We start from the raw sequence: 17350 nt of genomic DNA on the forward strand, positions 1-17350 counted from the left end.
ATACAAAAGAACTGATCATGAGAGTTGTAGTTTTAAGGCGGAACTACAAAATGGAACTTGGGGAAGTTACCAGTACTCATGGGATAGGGGGCAGTATGGGGTTAGGGAGGGGTTTGGCAAGGGTGGCGGGTGGTGATTGGATGTTTGGGTGGCAGGGGATGATTGGATGTTTATTAAACTGCACCACAACTTTGAACCAATGGGCGGTCCTAAACCGAACCCCTTTGACTGTATAAAAAGGCCACATGGCTTGAGGCCTGTGTCGTTTCCACCAGGCGCCATGTTGCGTAGGAGGCGACCCAGGCAGCTGCTTGACTTCTAAGTAAACTGCTTTCTTGAAAGAACCTGACTGCCTGTCTTGTTGTTCCTGCGCCCGCCGATTTGCAGCCTAGGAAAAAGATCATCCACTTCATTTTTGGTGACCCCGCCGTGATTACTTTGAAGGGCCGATAACAACAAGACAGGCCCTGTTGGCAGGCCGATTGCTGGTCCGGGACCGGGACTGGAGGCAACCACCGTGAGCCGAGAAGAAGGGGGCCCCCGACCGCCGCATAACCGGTTGCGGTGCTTCCCTCTTTGGGCCGGGCCCGAACCAGGACAATTGCAGTCGAAAAGTTCGCAAGAAACCAGTCCAGGGAGGATCCAGGTGGAAAGTCCAGGGGCAGAGGTTGTTCCGATGTCTTCAGAAATCTGGCAAGTATAGTGGTCAAGTTAGACACTAGGGAACACACACATAGGGCCGGTACCGGGGGGAAAGGAAGGGTGATCACTAAGTTTCCCTGAGGGAGGGAAAAGGGAGGAAGGACTGAAAACCTTGCGGTTCCTGAAGTACGCCGTTGAGTGTCCGGGTGCTCAGGCCAAGGCGGAAGGTCCGCGTAGGAACCATGGGTGGGTGAGGTTCAAAAAAGGACACCCCATTAGGATGCATGTTGAGGAATTTTGACAAATTTGTGGCGGCTTCAAGTCAAGCCGATCCAGAGGATTTTAAGGACTATAGGTTGAGGAATTTATGCACTAATGAGTGGCCGACTTTTCCATTTGGGTGGCCAGAAGAAGGAACTTGGGACATAAAGAAGATTAGGCAGGTTGAGGCCTATTGTGCTGAACATCATCCGGATCAGCTCATCTACATAGATGCGTGGGATACTGTAGTGACTCAGAATCCGGACTGGGTGCAGCAGTGTAAGAAGCTTAGGTGTATGGCTATACGCAAAAAGGGAGGCCAAAAACCAGCCAAGATCTTGGAGGCAGATACAGAAGAAGAATGGCCCCAGGCGGTTTGAAGGAGGATCCCGGCGGGACTTCCAGGTCCTCCACCTCCACCTACGGCCCCTCCGGCGGCCCACAACTTGTCCCCAGGACAGTCAGTAGTTGCAGAATTTGATCCCCTTGCTCCGCCAAATATGGGTCCGCCGCCTTTGCCACCTTATGATAGCACTCCCTTGAGGCCTACTCCATCTGGGCCTCATGGGGACCTCTCTAAAGAATTGCAGAAGTATGTGAATCGGAGACTGCCCAGTGATGCAAGCCCGGCTCTTACACGAGCAAGGGAGGCTTTGAAAAAAGGAATAGGCGTAGATATGCCTATTGGGGACTTATTGGGAGAATTCCCGATAAGGGAAGTCTACGCCTTAGGACAAAATGACGCAGTCCAATCCCTCTTTCAGGTGGTCCCATTTACTAGCAGTGATCTCTTGAATTGGAAGAATTCCACACCTCCTTACTCAGAACAGCCGATGGCAATGGCAAATCTCTTAGAGACAATAATGTCCACCCATAATCCCACTTGGAAGGACTGCAAACAACTTTTGCAGGTCCTCTTCACTAACGAAGAAAGGAGGCAGATTTTAAATCAGGCAAGCCTAATTGCCCAAGAGGTAGAAGGGAGGCCGGCCGCTACTGACGTGGCCGAATGGGGACGTCAGCAGTTTCCCCAAGAGGTAGACCCGCAGTGGAACTACCAGGAGGTAGCACATCGCCAGAGGTTGAGTGTTTTCCAGGGGATTTTGGTGAAGGCCGTAAGGCGAGGGCCCCCGAGACCAGCCAACATTTTAAAAATCCAGGGGATACGCCAGGAGAAGTCTGAATCGCCCACAGCATTTCTTGAAAGGTTAGAAGAAGCATATAGAAAATACAGTCCATACAATCTGGACGATGATAATGGGAAACGTGCGATACAACAGTCATTCATTACTCAGGCAGCGGATGACATTAGAAGGAAGATACAGAAACAGCCAGGGTTCATAGGTAAATCTATGACTGAACTCCTGGCCATAGCGGACCAAGTCTATATGGCCAGAGATCAAGTCGAGGAGGAGAAAAGAAAGAAGGACAGGAAAGAAGGGTACAAGGTTTTGGTTAATATGATGGAGAAGCCTGAGGCACCCAGGGGGCGGGGGCGTGGGAGAGGCAGAGTACGGTTGGACTGGAACCAGTGTGCCAGATGTAAGAAATATGGGCACTGGAAGGGACAATGCAGGGGACAGGAGGTAGAGGGACCAGTCCAGAAGGATATGGGGGGTCGAGGAAGAGGTAGAGGGAATGGTCGAGGAAGGGGACGCGGAAGCTACGTCCCATTCCCCAGGAAGGAGATAGCAGCCGCCATAGTCTCAGAAGAGAATCAGTGGGTGGACATGGAGGAAGAGGAGGAGGAATGAAGCGGCCAGGCTCTTGTACTGCTGGATCCCGGGGAGCCGATGGTCAAGGTTAAAATCGGGAACCAGCAATTGGACTTTCTTGTAGATACTGGGGCAGAACGGACAGTGGTAAACCAAATGGTGAGCCCCCCTACAGATTACACCACTCGAGTGGTGGGTCTTTCTGGAAAGATGCAAAGGTGTCCGTTTCTGCAGGAAAGGACCTGTAACCTAGCAGGTCATGAAGTAAAGCATAGACTGTTGTACCACCCAGATTGCCCAGTGTCCCTATTGGGAAGGGACATTTTGAGTAAGCTCCAAGCGCAGATTCAGTTTTTAGAAGGGGGCCAGATGGAATTGACTTTGCCAATGGAAGAGGAATGGAGACTGATGATTGCAAAGGAGGGGAACCCCGGAGGCGGCTCCAGTATACAAGAGTGGCCATGGGATAGGACCCCAGCGGTCTGGGCCGAGGACAATCCACCTGGGCTGGCAAAGAACGTACCCCCCGTGGTGGTGGAAGTTAGGAGAGGAATGGGACCCGTTAGAAAACCTCAATACCCTGTGAGTAGGGAAGCATCATTAGGAATACAAAAGCACTTAGTTCGCTTGATTCAACATAAGATTATAGTACCTTGTAGTTCTCCGTGGAACACTCCTCTTCTTCCAATTAAAAAACCCGGGGTGCTGGGGGAATACCGCCCAGTTCAAGATCTAAGGGCAGTTAATCAAGCTACAGTCCTATTGACACCAGTAGTACCAAACCCATATATTATGATGAGTTTGATCCCACCATGGACTGTCTGCTTTTCAGTATTGGATTAAAAGATGCGTTTTTTTGCATCCGGTTGGCTCCAGTGTCACAACCAATTTTCGCCTTTCAATGGGACTCGCAGCAGGCAGGTCAGAGGGCCCAATTTACCTGGGCTCGTTTGCCGCAGGGCTTTCAGAACAGTCCGACGATTTTTGGGCAGGCATTGGCCAAGGATTTGGAGGACTTTGAAATTCCGGCCACAGAGGGGGTGTGGCTCCAATATGTAGATGACCTTCTGATCGCTTGTCGAAGTGAGGAGGGTTGTCGGCACTATACTTTGAGGATGCTGGAAGCCTTAGAGGAGAAGGGCTATAAGGTTTCGAAGAGGAAAGCTCAACTCTGCCAGACAAGAGTAAAATATTTGGGGTTCGAGATAGCAGATGGACATCGTATGTTAGGAACAGAAAGGAAGGAAGTGATATGTGCCATTCCCACCCCCACCACTAGGCGACAGGTGCGAGAGTTTTTGGGATCTACAGGGTATTGTCGTCAGTGGATCCCTGGGTATGCCGCAATTGCCAAACCTCTATATCAGGCTACGAGAGGGGGAAGAGAAGACGCATTCAAATGGACCCCGGGGTGCCAGGAGGCGTTCGAGAGACTGAAGGAGGCTTTGATGACTTCGCCGGCCCTCGGACTGCCAGATGTGGAAAAACCCTTTGTCCTATTCGTCTCTGAAAAGGATGGAGTGGCTATGGGTGTCCTTACACAGAAATTAGGATCTTGGCAGCGGCCGGTAGCATATTTGTCTAAGCAGTTAGATACAGTGGCCCAAGGGTTGCCCCCTTGCCTAAGGGCGGTGGCGGCAACCGTCGACCTGATCAAGGAAGCTAGTAAACTGACCGTAGGACAGCCGCTGACCGTAAGGGTACCACACCATGTTAAGGCATTACTAGATACAAAGGGACCTCGATGGCTCACGAACAAGAGATTGACTAAGTATGAGGGGGTCCTGTGTAACAATCCAATGGTGACCCTTGAGACCTGTGCCTCCCTAAACCCGGCCACCCTGTTACCTGTCCCAGGGGATGAAACAACTCACCAATGCACTCAAGTGATGGAACAGGTATATTCCAGCCGGCCAGACTTAAAGGACGTGCCGTTGTCCAAAGTAGACTTGACCCTATATACTGATGGTAGCAGCTTCATTGAGAGTGGTGAGAGGCGAGCAGGATACGCTGTTGTCCAGGAGGGAGGGGAGGTCCTGGAAGCAGAGCCTCTACCTCCGGGGACCTCAGCTCAAAAGGCGGAGCTTGTGGCCTTGACCCGAGCTCTACAGTTGGCGAAAGGAAAGCGGGTCAATGTCTACACCGATTCCAAGTATGCATTCACCACACTGCATGCCCACGGGGCATTGTACAAGGAGCGGGGACTCCTAACGTCGGCTGGAAAGGGCGTAAAGTATGCAGGTGAGATTGTAGCTCTCCTGGAGGCGGTCTGGGATCCGAATCGGGTAGCGGTGATGCACTGTAAGGGCCACCAAAGAGGGGAAGATGCGGTCACAAGAGGAAATCGCCAGGCGGATTTGGCCGCAAAGGAAGCCGCTCGGCAGGGTACTGTACAAGGAAGGGTGGCAGTATGTAGAACCGATACTTCCCCTTTAGAAAGATTTCAATACACAAAGGAGGAGGAGGAGTGGGCTCTCACGGAAGGAGGACAATGGGAAGATTCAGTGATCGTGATGCCAGACCACCGTGTCTATGTTCCTAAAAACATGGCATGGCACATAGTTCAACAGGCACATCATACTACACACTTAGGAAAAGGTGCCCTAGCGAAACTCCTCGAGAGACAGCTATACATCAACGGGCTACACAGTCTGTCCAGGGCAGCCGCCATGAGATGTTGGACATGTGCCAAAAACAATCCAAGAGAAGGACCTTTGCAACCTCCTGGGATCCAGCATACTGGGGGAACCCCTTTCGAGGCACTGGTTGTTGACTTTACGGAGATGTCCTCTCATCGGGGGCTCCGATACCTGCTGGTGTTTGTAGATACTTATACCGGGTGGGTAGAGGCCTACCCCACCCGAACTGAAAAGGCTGTCGAGGTGTCCAGGGCCCTCCTAAGAGACATTATTCCTCGATTTGGAATACCCCTGCAGATTGGCTCAGATAATGGCCCAGCTTTTGTCCATAAAACCATACAGGGATTGGCCGTCCTATTAGGAACAAAGTGGAAATTGCATTGCGCGTATAGACCTCAATCATCAGCTAAGGTTGAAAGGATGAATAGGACTTTAAAGTCAGCAATTTCCAAAATTTGCCAAGAGACTGGGCTACAATGGCCAGTCGCCCTGCCAATGGCATTGCTAACAGTCAGGTGTACTCCGCACCGGAGGACAGGACTGTCTCCTTATGAAAGGCTGTATGGGAGACCTCCACTCAATTTGAGAAACATTTAATGCAAGGGGCAGAGGCCCATGTAGTAGGAGGAGAGCAAACGGAGGGACAGTTACGAGCTTTGGGAAAGCAATTGGAAAAGTTAGCTCAATATGTTGCAGATCTCCATCCTCCTTATCCTACCACACCTCTGCATTGTTTTTCACCAGGTGATGAGATTTTAGTAAAGGAATGGAAGATTGACCCTTTGGGGCCAAAGTGGAGAGGGCCATATATGATGATATTGTCAACCCCAACCGCAGTAAAAGTTAGGGAGATTAAACCCTGGATTCATTATACCCGCATAAAGCAAGCCCCACCTACGTGGAGGGTAGGAGGAACCGATCCGAGTGGATTAAGACTCAGGATTGTCCGGCAACACCCTAAGGGGACAACAAGGCCATGAAGCTGACCCCTTCGGGAACAACAGAACGCCGTTGGTCAAGTATGTCCCAGCGTGGCCCACCGAAAGCATTCTCCTGGAGTTGGTGGAAAAATGTCCTCATGGGAAGGAGGGAGACTAGAGGGCCGGTGGGACGGAGAACGGTGTTTGGGTTTATAGTGTTGTTTAGCATGTTTGCACCGACCCTTGGGAATTGGTTTACTCTCCATGCCAGCGAAATGTTCAAGGTACATGGGAAAAATGTGACACTGATTTATGAGCACCCCCGGAGGGTAGGGGATTTTGCCTTTCTCCCTGATGTGTTTAATGAACCCCAACCAGTCTTGGACGACTTATACCGAATAAACAATGATCAGCCCCCAGGGCTATTTACTAATATTTCCAATAGGGCGGGAAACGATAGGAGTACACTGATTAGATTCCGAAAAGCCACCAGAGGTTTGTGTTTCTGTTTTGGCACAAAAGAAAAACAACCAAGTTTTGCCAAGGGGATACAAAGGATTTTTGATGAAATGGGGAACTATAGTGCCTGTAGAGATCGTTTCTTTCTCCATGGTACATACAATTACTCATACCTTAATGACACTAATAATCTCTCGGATTTTCTAAATGAGTCCGAATGGAAAGAGATATATCCAAATTTTCAATACACTTCCCAAGTAAGAATCTTTCCGGACCCTATAAATGTATGGTGGATAAGAGATCCCAACTTATGGTTTTTCTTTGATAAATGGGCTACTAAATACCATCCTGGGAAATATCAGTGTGCCGGCATTGGATACCTGACTTTCCCAGTGCGGGTTCTACACCTCACAGGAAAGATATCCACCGGACCCCGAGCACGGAAAAAGAGGACAACTTACCAAACAGGGCCCCTAGGGGCAGGGTGCTCGGACGAGGTTATAATAGGACAAGGTTTGTCCTACTCAGAGGGGGCAAGGGTGATTGGAGGATTACTCACTGGGACTCTGACGCTCGGGTCCTATCCAGGGATCATCTCTCAGGAAAATAGGAGAAGTATTTTAGACCTCACCTGTAGATTGGAGAAGAGTGTAAACGCCACTGGGGAGATTGTAAGGGCCTTACAGACTGAAGTTGAAGAGTTAAGTCAGATGATTATGCAGCAAAAGGTAGCTCTAGACTATTTGCTGGCTGCAAAAGGAGGTTTCTGTAAGATGGTGGGGCCCCAGTGCATAGTTAGGTTCCATAACCTGAACTCTACCATTAAGGATGATCTTGAAACGTTACACAACTTAATAAATGACAATGTAAAAGAAGATCTGAGATGGTCCCCCTTCTCGTGGTTAACCGATTGGTTGCCCTCAGGAACATGGATAAAAGAAATATTGATGATTTTTATGCTAGGCTTGTTTGTATTTTTCATTGTATTATGTTGTTCTCCTTTTTTTTTTTATTAATGATTTTATTATTACAATATAAAAAAGACAGACAGTACAAGACAAGAACAAGACGAGACATTACAGTTGAAAGTACAGACAATAGACTAACTTGGCTAAATAGACATAACAACATAGAGACCGGAGTCGCCTAAGCACATTTTAGTCTAAATTTATTAGTACATTCACTTCCTCATAGTACTTATCTTCTCCCAGTACAAATACACTACTAAACACGAAAATTAAAAAAAAGGGGGAGAAAGAGGTTTACCACCTCTAATTTTGACTTCCTCTCCGTTCTACTCTGGTATTTTATGGGGAGTGAGAACCCCCTCTTATTCTGTCCCTTTAGGCATTTTCCTTTTTCTTTTTTCTTTTTATTTCCTCCTGTTCATAGCATCTACGAGTTCCTACTTACTATAATACAGGTGTTAATATCTTTGTACCCTGTTGTTTTAACGTGTGTTTATTTAATCTTCCTCTTTTTAAATTCCTTGTTCTTATATTTAGATATATTCTACCTTTTCTCATATTCCTAGTTTATATTTCCATATGTGTTACTGTCTTCTGATAGTATGGAGTAATTTGGTTTCCTTTATCATGTTGTATTAATAAACTGATAGCTTTATTTTCTTTTCCCCGAGCCATTCCTTGACCGGAGTCCAGTTTGTTGCAGTTATGGGTGTGTTGCGTGAGACCGCGAGGATATACGATAGGTGGTCCATATTCATTGTATCGATTATTCTCTCTATCCAGTCTATCTCTGAGGGTATTTCTTTTACTCTCCAGACCTTGGCTAGCAGTATGCGAGCTGCTGTAATCAGGTATACAAACAGTTTTTCCGTTTCTTTGTCCCACCTCTCATCTAATAGTCCCAGAAGAAAGGATTTGGGTTTCAGAGGGATGTTTTTTTTAAGAATTTTTTGGCAGTTCTCCTGGATGATCTTCCAATATTCCTTTATGTTTTTACACGACCACCACATGTGGTGGAATGTCCCTTCTTCTAATCCGCATTTCCAGCATTTGTTGTTCATATTTTTAGAAAATTTTGCTAATTTGACAGGCGTTAAATACCATCGGTGTATTATTTTAAACCAATGTTCCTTGAAACCATAGGAGTATGTAAATTTCATTTTCCTATTCCAGATTGTGTTCCATTCGTCTAGCGAAATCGATCTCCCAATTGATCTTGCCCACTTAATCATGTAATCCTTAACTCGTTCTTCCTCCGTTGCCCAATCAAGAAGTAGTTTATATGCTTTTGTTATAAACTTTTTTTGGGGGTTTTCTAGGAGTCTATCCCAGGCCGTTGGATTTTCCATGAATCCCTTTTTGTTGTCTATCTTGAAATATTCTTTTAATTGCCAATACTGGAGCCAAGTGGTGTTACCAAGTTGTTCTTTTAGGTCTTCCTGTGGTTTTATTTTGATTTCCTTTCCTTCTCTTGTTGTTATATCTTTATACGTCGGCCACGAACTCCAGCCCAATTCCTTCCTCTGGTGGGCTTCCAGGGGAGAATACCAAAGTGGTGTCTTGGAGAACATCCTTTCTTTATGTTGGTCCCATACTTTTAAAAGGGCCGCTCGAATAAAATGGTTTCGAAAGTTTTTCTCCACCCTTGCCTTGTTGTTCCACAGATAGGCGTGCCACCCGGTTCTGAGATCGTGGCCTTCTAACATGAGTAATTTTTTGTTTTTTAATTGGATCCAATCAGTGATCCATTCCAGACAACATGCCTCAAAATATACTTTGAGGTCGGGCAGTCCTAAGCCTCCACGTTTTCTGTCATCAGTCATGTTTACATGGTTGATTCTGGGTTTTTTGTTGTTCCAGATGAATTTTGAAATGTCCTTCTGCCAGTCTATAAATATCTGCTTTTTCCTAATTATCGGAAGGTTTTGAAATAGGTGTAACATTTTCGGGAGTACATTTGACTTTATTATCGAGATTCTGCCTAGCAGAGAGAGATTCATGTGTTGCCAGTTCTTCAGCTTTTCCCTTATCTCTTTCCACTTCGCCTCATAATTGTATTATGTTGTTCTCCCATAGTCATGCAAATGTGTACCAAGTATATGATTCAGACCCCAACGGTGGAAAAAGTTGCTATGTTTCAACCCAGTAAGACTTGGAGGGATCCATAAAATGTTTATATTGTTTTACTCGAATGATAATGTCATTTTCACATTTGTAGAACTGTTAAGATGGTTGTTTGATATTTCATTATGGTCTACTGGAAGCTTCTCCAATTTCCCTAGAAAATTGGACTTCCGAGGTCGGACGGGTTTTGGAAAAAAAAAATTAAAAAAAAATGGGGGAATAAGGCGGAACTACAAAATGGAACTTGGGGAAGTTACCAGTACTCATGGGATAGGGGGCAGTATGGGGTTAGGGAGGGGTTTGGCAAGGGTGGCGGGTGGTGATTGGATGTTTGGGTGGCAGGGGATGATTGGATGTTTATTAAACTGCACCACAACTTTGAACCAATGGGCGGTCCTAAACCGAACCCCTTTGACTGTATAAAAAGGCCACATGGCTTGAGGCCTGTGTCGTTTCCACCAGGCGCCATGTTGCGTAGGAGGCGACCCAGGCAGCTGCTTGACTTCTAAGTAAACTGCTTTCTTGAAAGAACCTGACTGCCTGTCTTGTTGTTCCTGCGCCCGCCGATTTGCAGCCTAGGAAAAAGATCATCCACTTCATTTTTACAAGGTCTTTATTCTTCTTTGCCAAAGAGGATTGGTGCCTTACCAAACTACAAATCCCAGGATTCCATAGCATTGAGCCACAGTTCAGTTAGTGCCAAACTGCATTAATTCTACAGTGCAGAGGTACCCTAGGAACCACCATGTATACCGAGAGAAGAATTGAATAGCAGTAAGTAAATAAATAAATATGTGGAACATGTCAGGACCATGTTAGTGCACAGAATGCCAATTCCCCTTATCAGAGTTTGAGGAAGGCAATAAATAACTTTAAATTGGGATTTGCTGCCACTGCTTATTTACTTATTTGTAATGCAAATATGCCATCCAAATGGCAATGCCCTTGGTGCTTGCAAATATAAAAATAAGGAGAGTCGATAAAATCATAAATATTACAAGAAGAACAGGAAAGACAACTGAATGATGTTCAAATATTGGAATATCAATAAATGTCCTGATCATAACACCAACTGGCACCATCAAGTAAATATGGACACCAGCAATTTAGATGGCTTTAAGTCAGGGCCCTCCCACAGAGCCATAAAACCCAGAATATCAAGGCAGAAAATCCCACAATGTCTGCTTTGAACTAGGTTATCTGAGTCCACACTGTCATATATATCCAGTTCAAAACAGATAATGTGGGATTTTATTCAGCTGTGTGGAAGGGGCCTCATTTGGAACATAGGACCTCCTTCCTCTGAAACCCCAGGCAGTGTCTGTAAAGTCCAGAGGCTTTGTTCTTTGTGATGGATTTCATGACCAAAGGTGGCTGTATGGGCATGTTCCAGAAGCATTTTCTCCTGATGTTTCGCCTGCATCTAGGGCAGGGCCAGTTGATCACCTCCCAACAAAAGATCTCCCAGGCAGGAAGCAGCCGGACTTTGAAACTGCAAGGCCATTAAATGCTAATCAAGGTGGCCAATTACAACATTCACACCTGCCTCAAACAGACAAGAGTTTTTTCTTCAGATCAGAGTTTGAGAAAGGCAATAAATAACTTTAAATGGGGATTTGCTGTCATATATAAACCCCACTTTCCTAGTTTACAACAGACCTCACAACCTTTGAGGATGCCTGCCATAGATGCAGACGAAACATCAAGAGACAATGCTTCTGGAACATGGCCATGCTGTTGTTTATTTGTTCAGTCGTTTCCTACTCTTCGTGACCTCATGGACAAGCCCATGCCAGAGCTCCCTGTTGGCCATCACCACCCCCAGCTCCTTCAAGGTCAAGCCAGTCACTCCAAGGATATCATCCATCTATCTTGCCCTTAGTCAGCCCCTCTTCCTTTTTCCTTCCATTTTCCCCAGCATCACTGTCTCCTCTAAGCTTTCTTGTCTTCTCATGATGTGTCCAAAATACTTCATCTTGGCCTCTGATATCCTTCCCTCCAATGAGCAGTTGGGCTTTATTTCCTGAAGTAGGGACTGGTTGGATCTTCTTGCAGTCCAAGGCACTCTCAGAATTTTCCTCCAACACCACAGTTCAAAAGCATCTATCTTCCTTCCCTCAGTCTTCCTTATGGTCCAACTCTCACATCCGTAGGTGACGATGGGGAATACCATTGCTTTAACTATGTGGATCTTTGTTGCCAGTGTGATGTCTCTACTCTTCACTATTTTATCGAGATTGGACATTGCTCTCTTCCCAAGAAGTAAGCGTCTTCTGATTTCCTGGCTGCAGTCTGCGTCTGCAGTAATCTTTGCTCCTAGAAATACAAATTCTGTCACTGCTTCCATGTTTTCTCCCTTTATTTGCTAGTTATCAATCAGCCTTGTTGCCATAATCTTGGGTTTTTTTATTTTTAACTGCAACCCAGCTTTTGCACTTTTTTCTTTCACCTTGATTAGAAGGCTCCTCAACTCCTCCTCGTTTTCAGCCATCAAAGTGGTATCATCTGCATATCTAAGGTTGTTAATGTTTCCTCCAGCAATTTTAACCCCAGCCTTGGATTTGCCAAGCCCTGCACATCGCATGATGTGTTCTGCAAACAAGTTGAATAGGTTGGGTGAGAGTATACAACCTTGCCGTACTCCTTTCCCAATCTTGAACCAGTCTGTTGTTCCATGGTCAGTTCTGGGAAAACTCACAGCAACCCAGATTGTTAAATTGTTACTATGCGTACTGCCATCTAGTGGCGAAATCATGCTAAGTCACAGTCCTGATTTTAGCTGCACCCAACACAGTGAAACAGCCACCCCTCCATATTGGTAGGTTTGACTTTTGTAGATTTGGTAATTAATAGATTGAATTAATTGCTTCCTGAAATGTTGGACATTTGTAGATAATGTTGGGTGTATCCACATAACTAATGCAGCTTGAACAGATATCCACTTGAACAGCCATGGCCCAAGGCTATGGAATAATGGAAGTTGTAATTTTACAGGCTCCATGCAGTCATGCTGGCCACATGATCTTGGAGGCGTCTACGGACAACGCCGGCTCTTTAGAAATGGAGATGTGCACCACTAAACATAATGTCAAGGGGAAACCTTTAACTTTATAAGTCTTCTCTGGTACCTCGCCAAGCTACATCTCCCACGATTCCATGGCATTTTGGCATGCCAGTTAAAGTGGTATCAAAGGAGCATCTTAACCAGGACTCTTTGGATGAGCTCTGGCTGCTCTGCCTTTCCCGCGCTGTCCCTTTAAGGGGCGGGGACTCCGCTCCCGGAAGTTCTCCCGATGGAACGTTGGGTTCTGCTGCTTGCAGCGTCTTATGGAACGCATTGAGCGAACCACGTGGAGTCCTGCAGGGGTGGCTTCCGGTCCATCGTTGCAGTTGGAGGAGAATGCATTAAATCCTGCCTTCCAAGGAAAAGGTGCTGGTGAAGGATCCAGTTTCCCAGGATCTATCCAGAGGCGAGGATCTATTTGGTGAAACCTAGAAGTGGGCTGTCTTCCTTTGGATCCTGTACTCAATCCATCAAGACTCAGTCAATCGAGGAAACCACTCCAGTCTTTTAATTATTTGAATTTGCAAGACCTCAGCAGAGTTGTTCGAGGACAGGTTGACTTGGATGGTCTCCCATTCAATGGATGGACAGACTACTCAATCGAAGATGGACTCGATCCAATAGATGGATCCAATCAATCAATGAAACTACAGTCACTCCAAGTTTGGGAGATCCTAGCAGAACTGTTGACTGAATGACTTGGTGGGGTCTCCCATTCATATGGTCAATGGATGGAGAGATTACTAAATCAAGGATCGATTCAATCAAATGGTTGGATCCAATCAATCGATTAAACACAGTCACCCCAAGTTTGGGAGATCTGAGCAGAGCTGTTGATTGGGTGACTTGGGGGGGGGGGGTCTCTCATTCCTGCGGTTGAAGTTTTTACTTATATATTGTGTATCAAAAGCATTGCATAATTTAGTATGGAAACTGATACTGATAGCGGGAGCACAAGCAGCTAAATAGCTTTTGACCAAAAACGGGCAACAGCGACCGCATTGTCTGTAGCTCCCAACAATTCTTCCTCTGTGCATTCCTCATTCCTGGGGTCTAAGTTTTTGTTTATTGATTTTGTATCAAAAGCATTGCATAATTTAGTATGGAAACTGATACAAATAGAAGGAGCACAAGCGGCTAAATATCTTTTGACCAAAAACGGGCAACAGCGACCGCATTGTCTGCAGCCTCCGAACAATTCTTCCTCTGTATGTATGCCAGGACAGTGGATGGATAGACTACTAAATCAAGGATCGGCCCAAACAAATAGATGGATCCAATCAGTCAATTAAACCACAGTCACCCCAATTTTGGGAGATCTGAGCAGAGCTGTTGACTGGTTGACATTGGAGCCTCTTGTTCCCGGGGGTTTAAGTTTTTGTGTATTTTGTATCAAAAGCATTGCATAATTGAGTATGAAAACTGATACAAATAGAACGAGCACAAGCGGCTAAATAGCTTTTGACCAGAAATGGGCAACAGTGACCACATTGTTTGTAGCTCCCAACAATTCTTCCTCTGTGCATGAGGCAGGACATCATGGATAAGCATACAGATGCAGAGTTGTTTGTTCTGCTCCACAGTTGCACAAGTTGGAGGATTCTTTTAGGGAGTGCAACTTTGACAGGTTGTCTTATGATCTGCTCACTCCACTTTTGAGTCTGTTCAGGGACTTCCAAGTTGCCCACTCTTGGTTTGCCCCTGGAGGAAGACCCTCGTAGGGGACCATCCAATTGGGATTTCCTGGTTTAGCTGCCCAGAGGGATAGTCTTGCTATTGCTGTGGGAACATTAAGAGGATTGGTGGTTCTCATGAGACTTTTCCTTGATTTGAGTCTGCTGGGAGGAAGCTGATAGCTATGTAGTGGATGGCTTTCACAGTATTCAACCTTATTTCTCTCACAGTTAGCAGCAACTGCCCCTTGTACATCAGTTGGGGGGGGGCAGTACTAGCTAGCTTGTAGAGTCTATCAATAGGTATAGGTTTAACACATCCTGTGATTATTCTGCATGTTCAATGCTGTGTTCACCTGCTTCGCATGGACAGATTTGTGCCAAAGAGGGCAGGCATACTTGGCAGTAGAGTAAGACAAGGGGTCAAAGTAAACAACACACTGTGATTGAAGGAATAAGGATTTCTGTGTTTTCTGCTGCTCCAGATGTGATAAAGTTAGAGCCTGATGACTGAAAGGGTGTGTGTTGTCATGTCTTTGGCATATATTGCATAAAAGCCAGAATTCAAGCTCTGACAAGAGTAGGTGAGAACACACTTCAGTTGTGATGATGATGTTCTTGACTTGAACCTCCCTGTGTTGAAACTCTTTGTGTTCATATTCTCCAATGTTTTCTCCCTTTTGTTTTTCTCCTGCACCTCCTCCTCTACTGCAAGATGGCTTCATGCTATTATTACGCTTCCCGGGTTTTTCTCTCTAAGGTCCGATGGCTCCCTCTGAGGAAGTCTTTGTGTTGTTTAAGAAACTGGGGGAGAAGGTCTGTTGGGGATTCCTCCAGCAGTGAGATCCGAAGGCGGTTCAGAGGGAAAGGCCTGATACGGATTACTCTGTTGTGCTGGGGAATTGGAGGCTCTTCTCAGGACGCAAAGTGTGACAATATATCTGGTCTTCACCCTCAAAGAAAAATCCATATCCTTCCTGATAATGCTGCTTTCTTCCGGCGAGTTGGGGTCGCCTTTTCCTTTGTGATCCGAGCCTGCGTCTTGCTGCTAAAGTTTGGCCCGTTGCTTTGGCTCTACCCCTTCACCTACATCTCTCCAAGTTTTGCCTCGCTCTGGATCCATCTTCTGCTAAAAGCGACAGAGTCATCTGGCCCCACGTTCATCAAACTGGGGCAATGGGCCAGCACCAGGCGGGATCTCTTTTCGGAAGACTTCTGCCTCAAGTTCTCCAAGCTGCACATCAAGGTTGTCCCTCACTCTTGGGATTACACCAAGCGTTCTTTGACAACAGAATTTGGGGGAGGCTGGGAGAAGGTCTTCACATTTGAAAGCCAGGAACCTGTAGGATCTGGTTGCGTTGCCCAGGTATATAAAGCTTACGTGGACATCTCTGCTCTTGGAGAGCCAGCGGTGAAGGATCTTTCAAAGAGCTCTGGATTTGATTCTGCCTTGGAATCCTGGCAGGTCTTGGGTTTTAAAGGATTCTTTGAATGGCTTTGGAAGCAGAAGCATGAACATATTCCAGAAGGATATGGTGACCGTTGGTTGCATCATACAGATGGCATCCGTGGAAGTGGTGATTGGAGTTCTGTGTCTGGATATCCAAATGCACCTTCATCTTCTCCAAAGAGAGACCAACTTTTTCCAGTGGCCATTAAGGTAAACTATTATCAGCCAGTGGAAGAGTAGGAAAGTTCCTTGTTTTAACTGCAACTCTCACAATTTTCCAAGCATGACCTGGTTATCTTTTTCGCTCTTCTACAGGTGCTGCACCCTGGATTAGTTCAACAAGTCCAAATGGATCTGTTCCTTATGAAGATGAGTAGTAGATTCATTGAGCTTCTCCCAGGTGTTAAGTGGCTGAGTCTGACCGAGATTGTGGAGGAGTTTGAGAAGCTCATGATTCAGCAGGTGGGAACCAGTTATGTTTTGAATATCAATCTTCTACAATCTTATTATTTTCTATTGTCACTGAAATCAAGATTTTACAATATTTTTCATAGCATTTAGAGCTTGTATGGGCAATCTTCGGCCCTCCAGGTGTTTTGGACTTCAACTCCCACCATTCCTAACAGCCTACCGGAGGGCCGAAGATTGCCCATGCCTGATTTAGAGGCTCATTTTGGCTGAACTCTCCTTTGTGTTACAGAACCTGTGCAATGTTTACATGAGGCACCTTTCTTTCATATCCTTTCCTTGCTCCTCTTAGATTGACTTGCGGTATGAAGCAAGGAACCTAGAACGCTTCCATTTCAACTTCCGAGATGTCGATTATGTGAAGTTCCCAAAACCGCTCCATCCTTTTGTGACAAGAAACATACTAGTGGAAACCTTTGAGGTAAGACCAGGTATGGGCAAACTTTGGCCCTCCAGGTGTTTTGGACTCCTAACCCCAACCATTCCTAACAGCCTCAGACCCCTTAATCGGCTGAGGGGGAAAAGGAAGGGGCCTGAGACTGTTACGAATGGTGGGAGTTGGAATCTAAAACATCTGGAGGGCTGAAGTTTGCCCATGCCTGGGTAAGACCCTTAACTGTGGGTGAGCTCCCATCTGTCAGCTCCAGCTTCTCATGTAGGGGCATGAGAGAGGCCTCGCACAGTATGGAGAAATTGTCAGAAATATTAACTAGGTATCTTTAATTATAGAAATGTGAGTTAAGCACTGAAAGTGTTGAATGAATGCAACGACTCAGCAAAAGATGCAGTTCTATATAAGTAGGTGTGTCTGTAGTTTAGTCGGCCTCTGTGTTAGTTTGCCTCAGTGGGAGAAAGGTCTCACTCTGTGAGAAGGCCTTACAGTGTGAGGTAGGCCTTAGTCTGTGAGATAAGCCATGGTATGAGAAGCTCTAGTGTGACGGTTGAACTTTATTTCTGTTGAAACCTT

At 46.0% G+C, this 17350-nt stretch overlaps 1 protein-coding gene across 2 annotated transcripts in view; it reads left to right on the forward strand.

Annotated features, from left to right (window-relative positions):
• Window positions 1-13685: 13685 nt before the first annotated feature.
• The window catches only part of ADCK2 (aarF domain containing kinase 2), a 200710-nt gene continuing 197045 nt past the window's right edge, over window positions 13686-17350 (forward strand). For both annotated transcript variants that reach the window (XR_010910055.1, XM_060776836.2), the window contains exons 1-3: window positions 13686-16125; window positions 16231-16377; window positions 16676-16804. Coding sequence is in view for 1 of the 2 variants with exons in the window: in XM_060776836.2 (XP_060632819.2) it covers window positions 15181-16125; window positions 16231-16377; window positions 16676-16804 (1221 nt within the window). In the remaining variant the exon portion in view is untranslated. The remainder of the gene's footprint in view (window positions 16126-16230; window positions 16378-16675; window positions 16805-17350) is intronic.

The sequence above is a fragment of the Anolis sagrei genome, chromosome 5 (assembly GCF_037176765.1).
Source record: "Anolis sagrei isolate rAnoSag1 chromosome 5, rAnoSag1.mat, whole genome shotgun sequence".
Taxonomy (NCBI): domain Eukaryota; kingdom Metazoa; phylum Chordata; class Lepidosauria; order Squamata; family Dactyloidae; genus Anolis; species Anolis sagrei.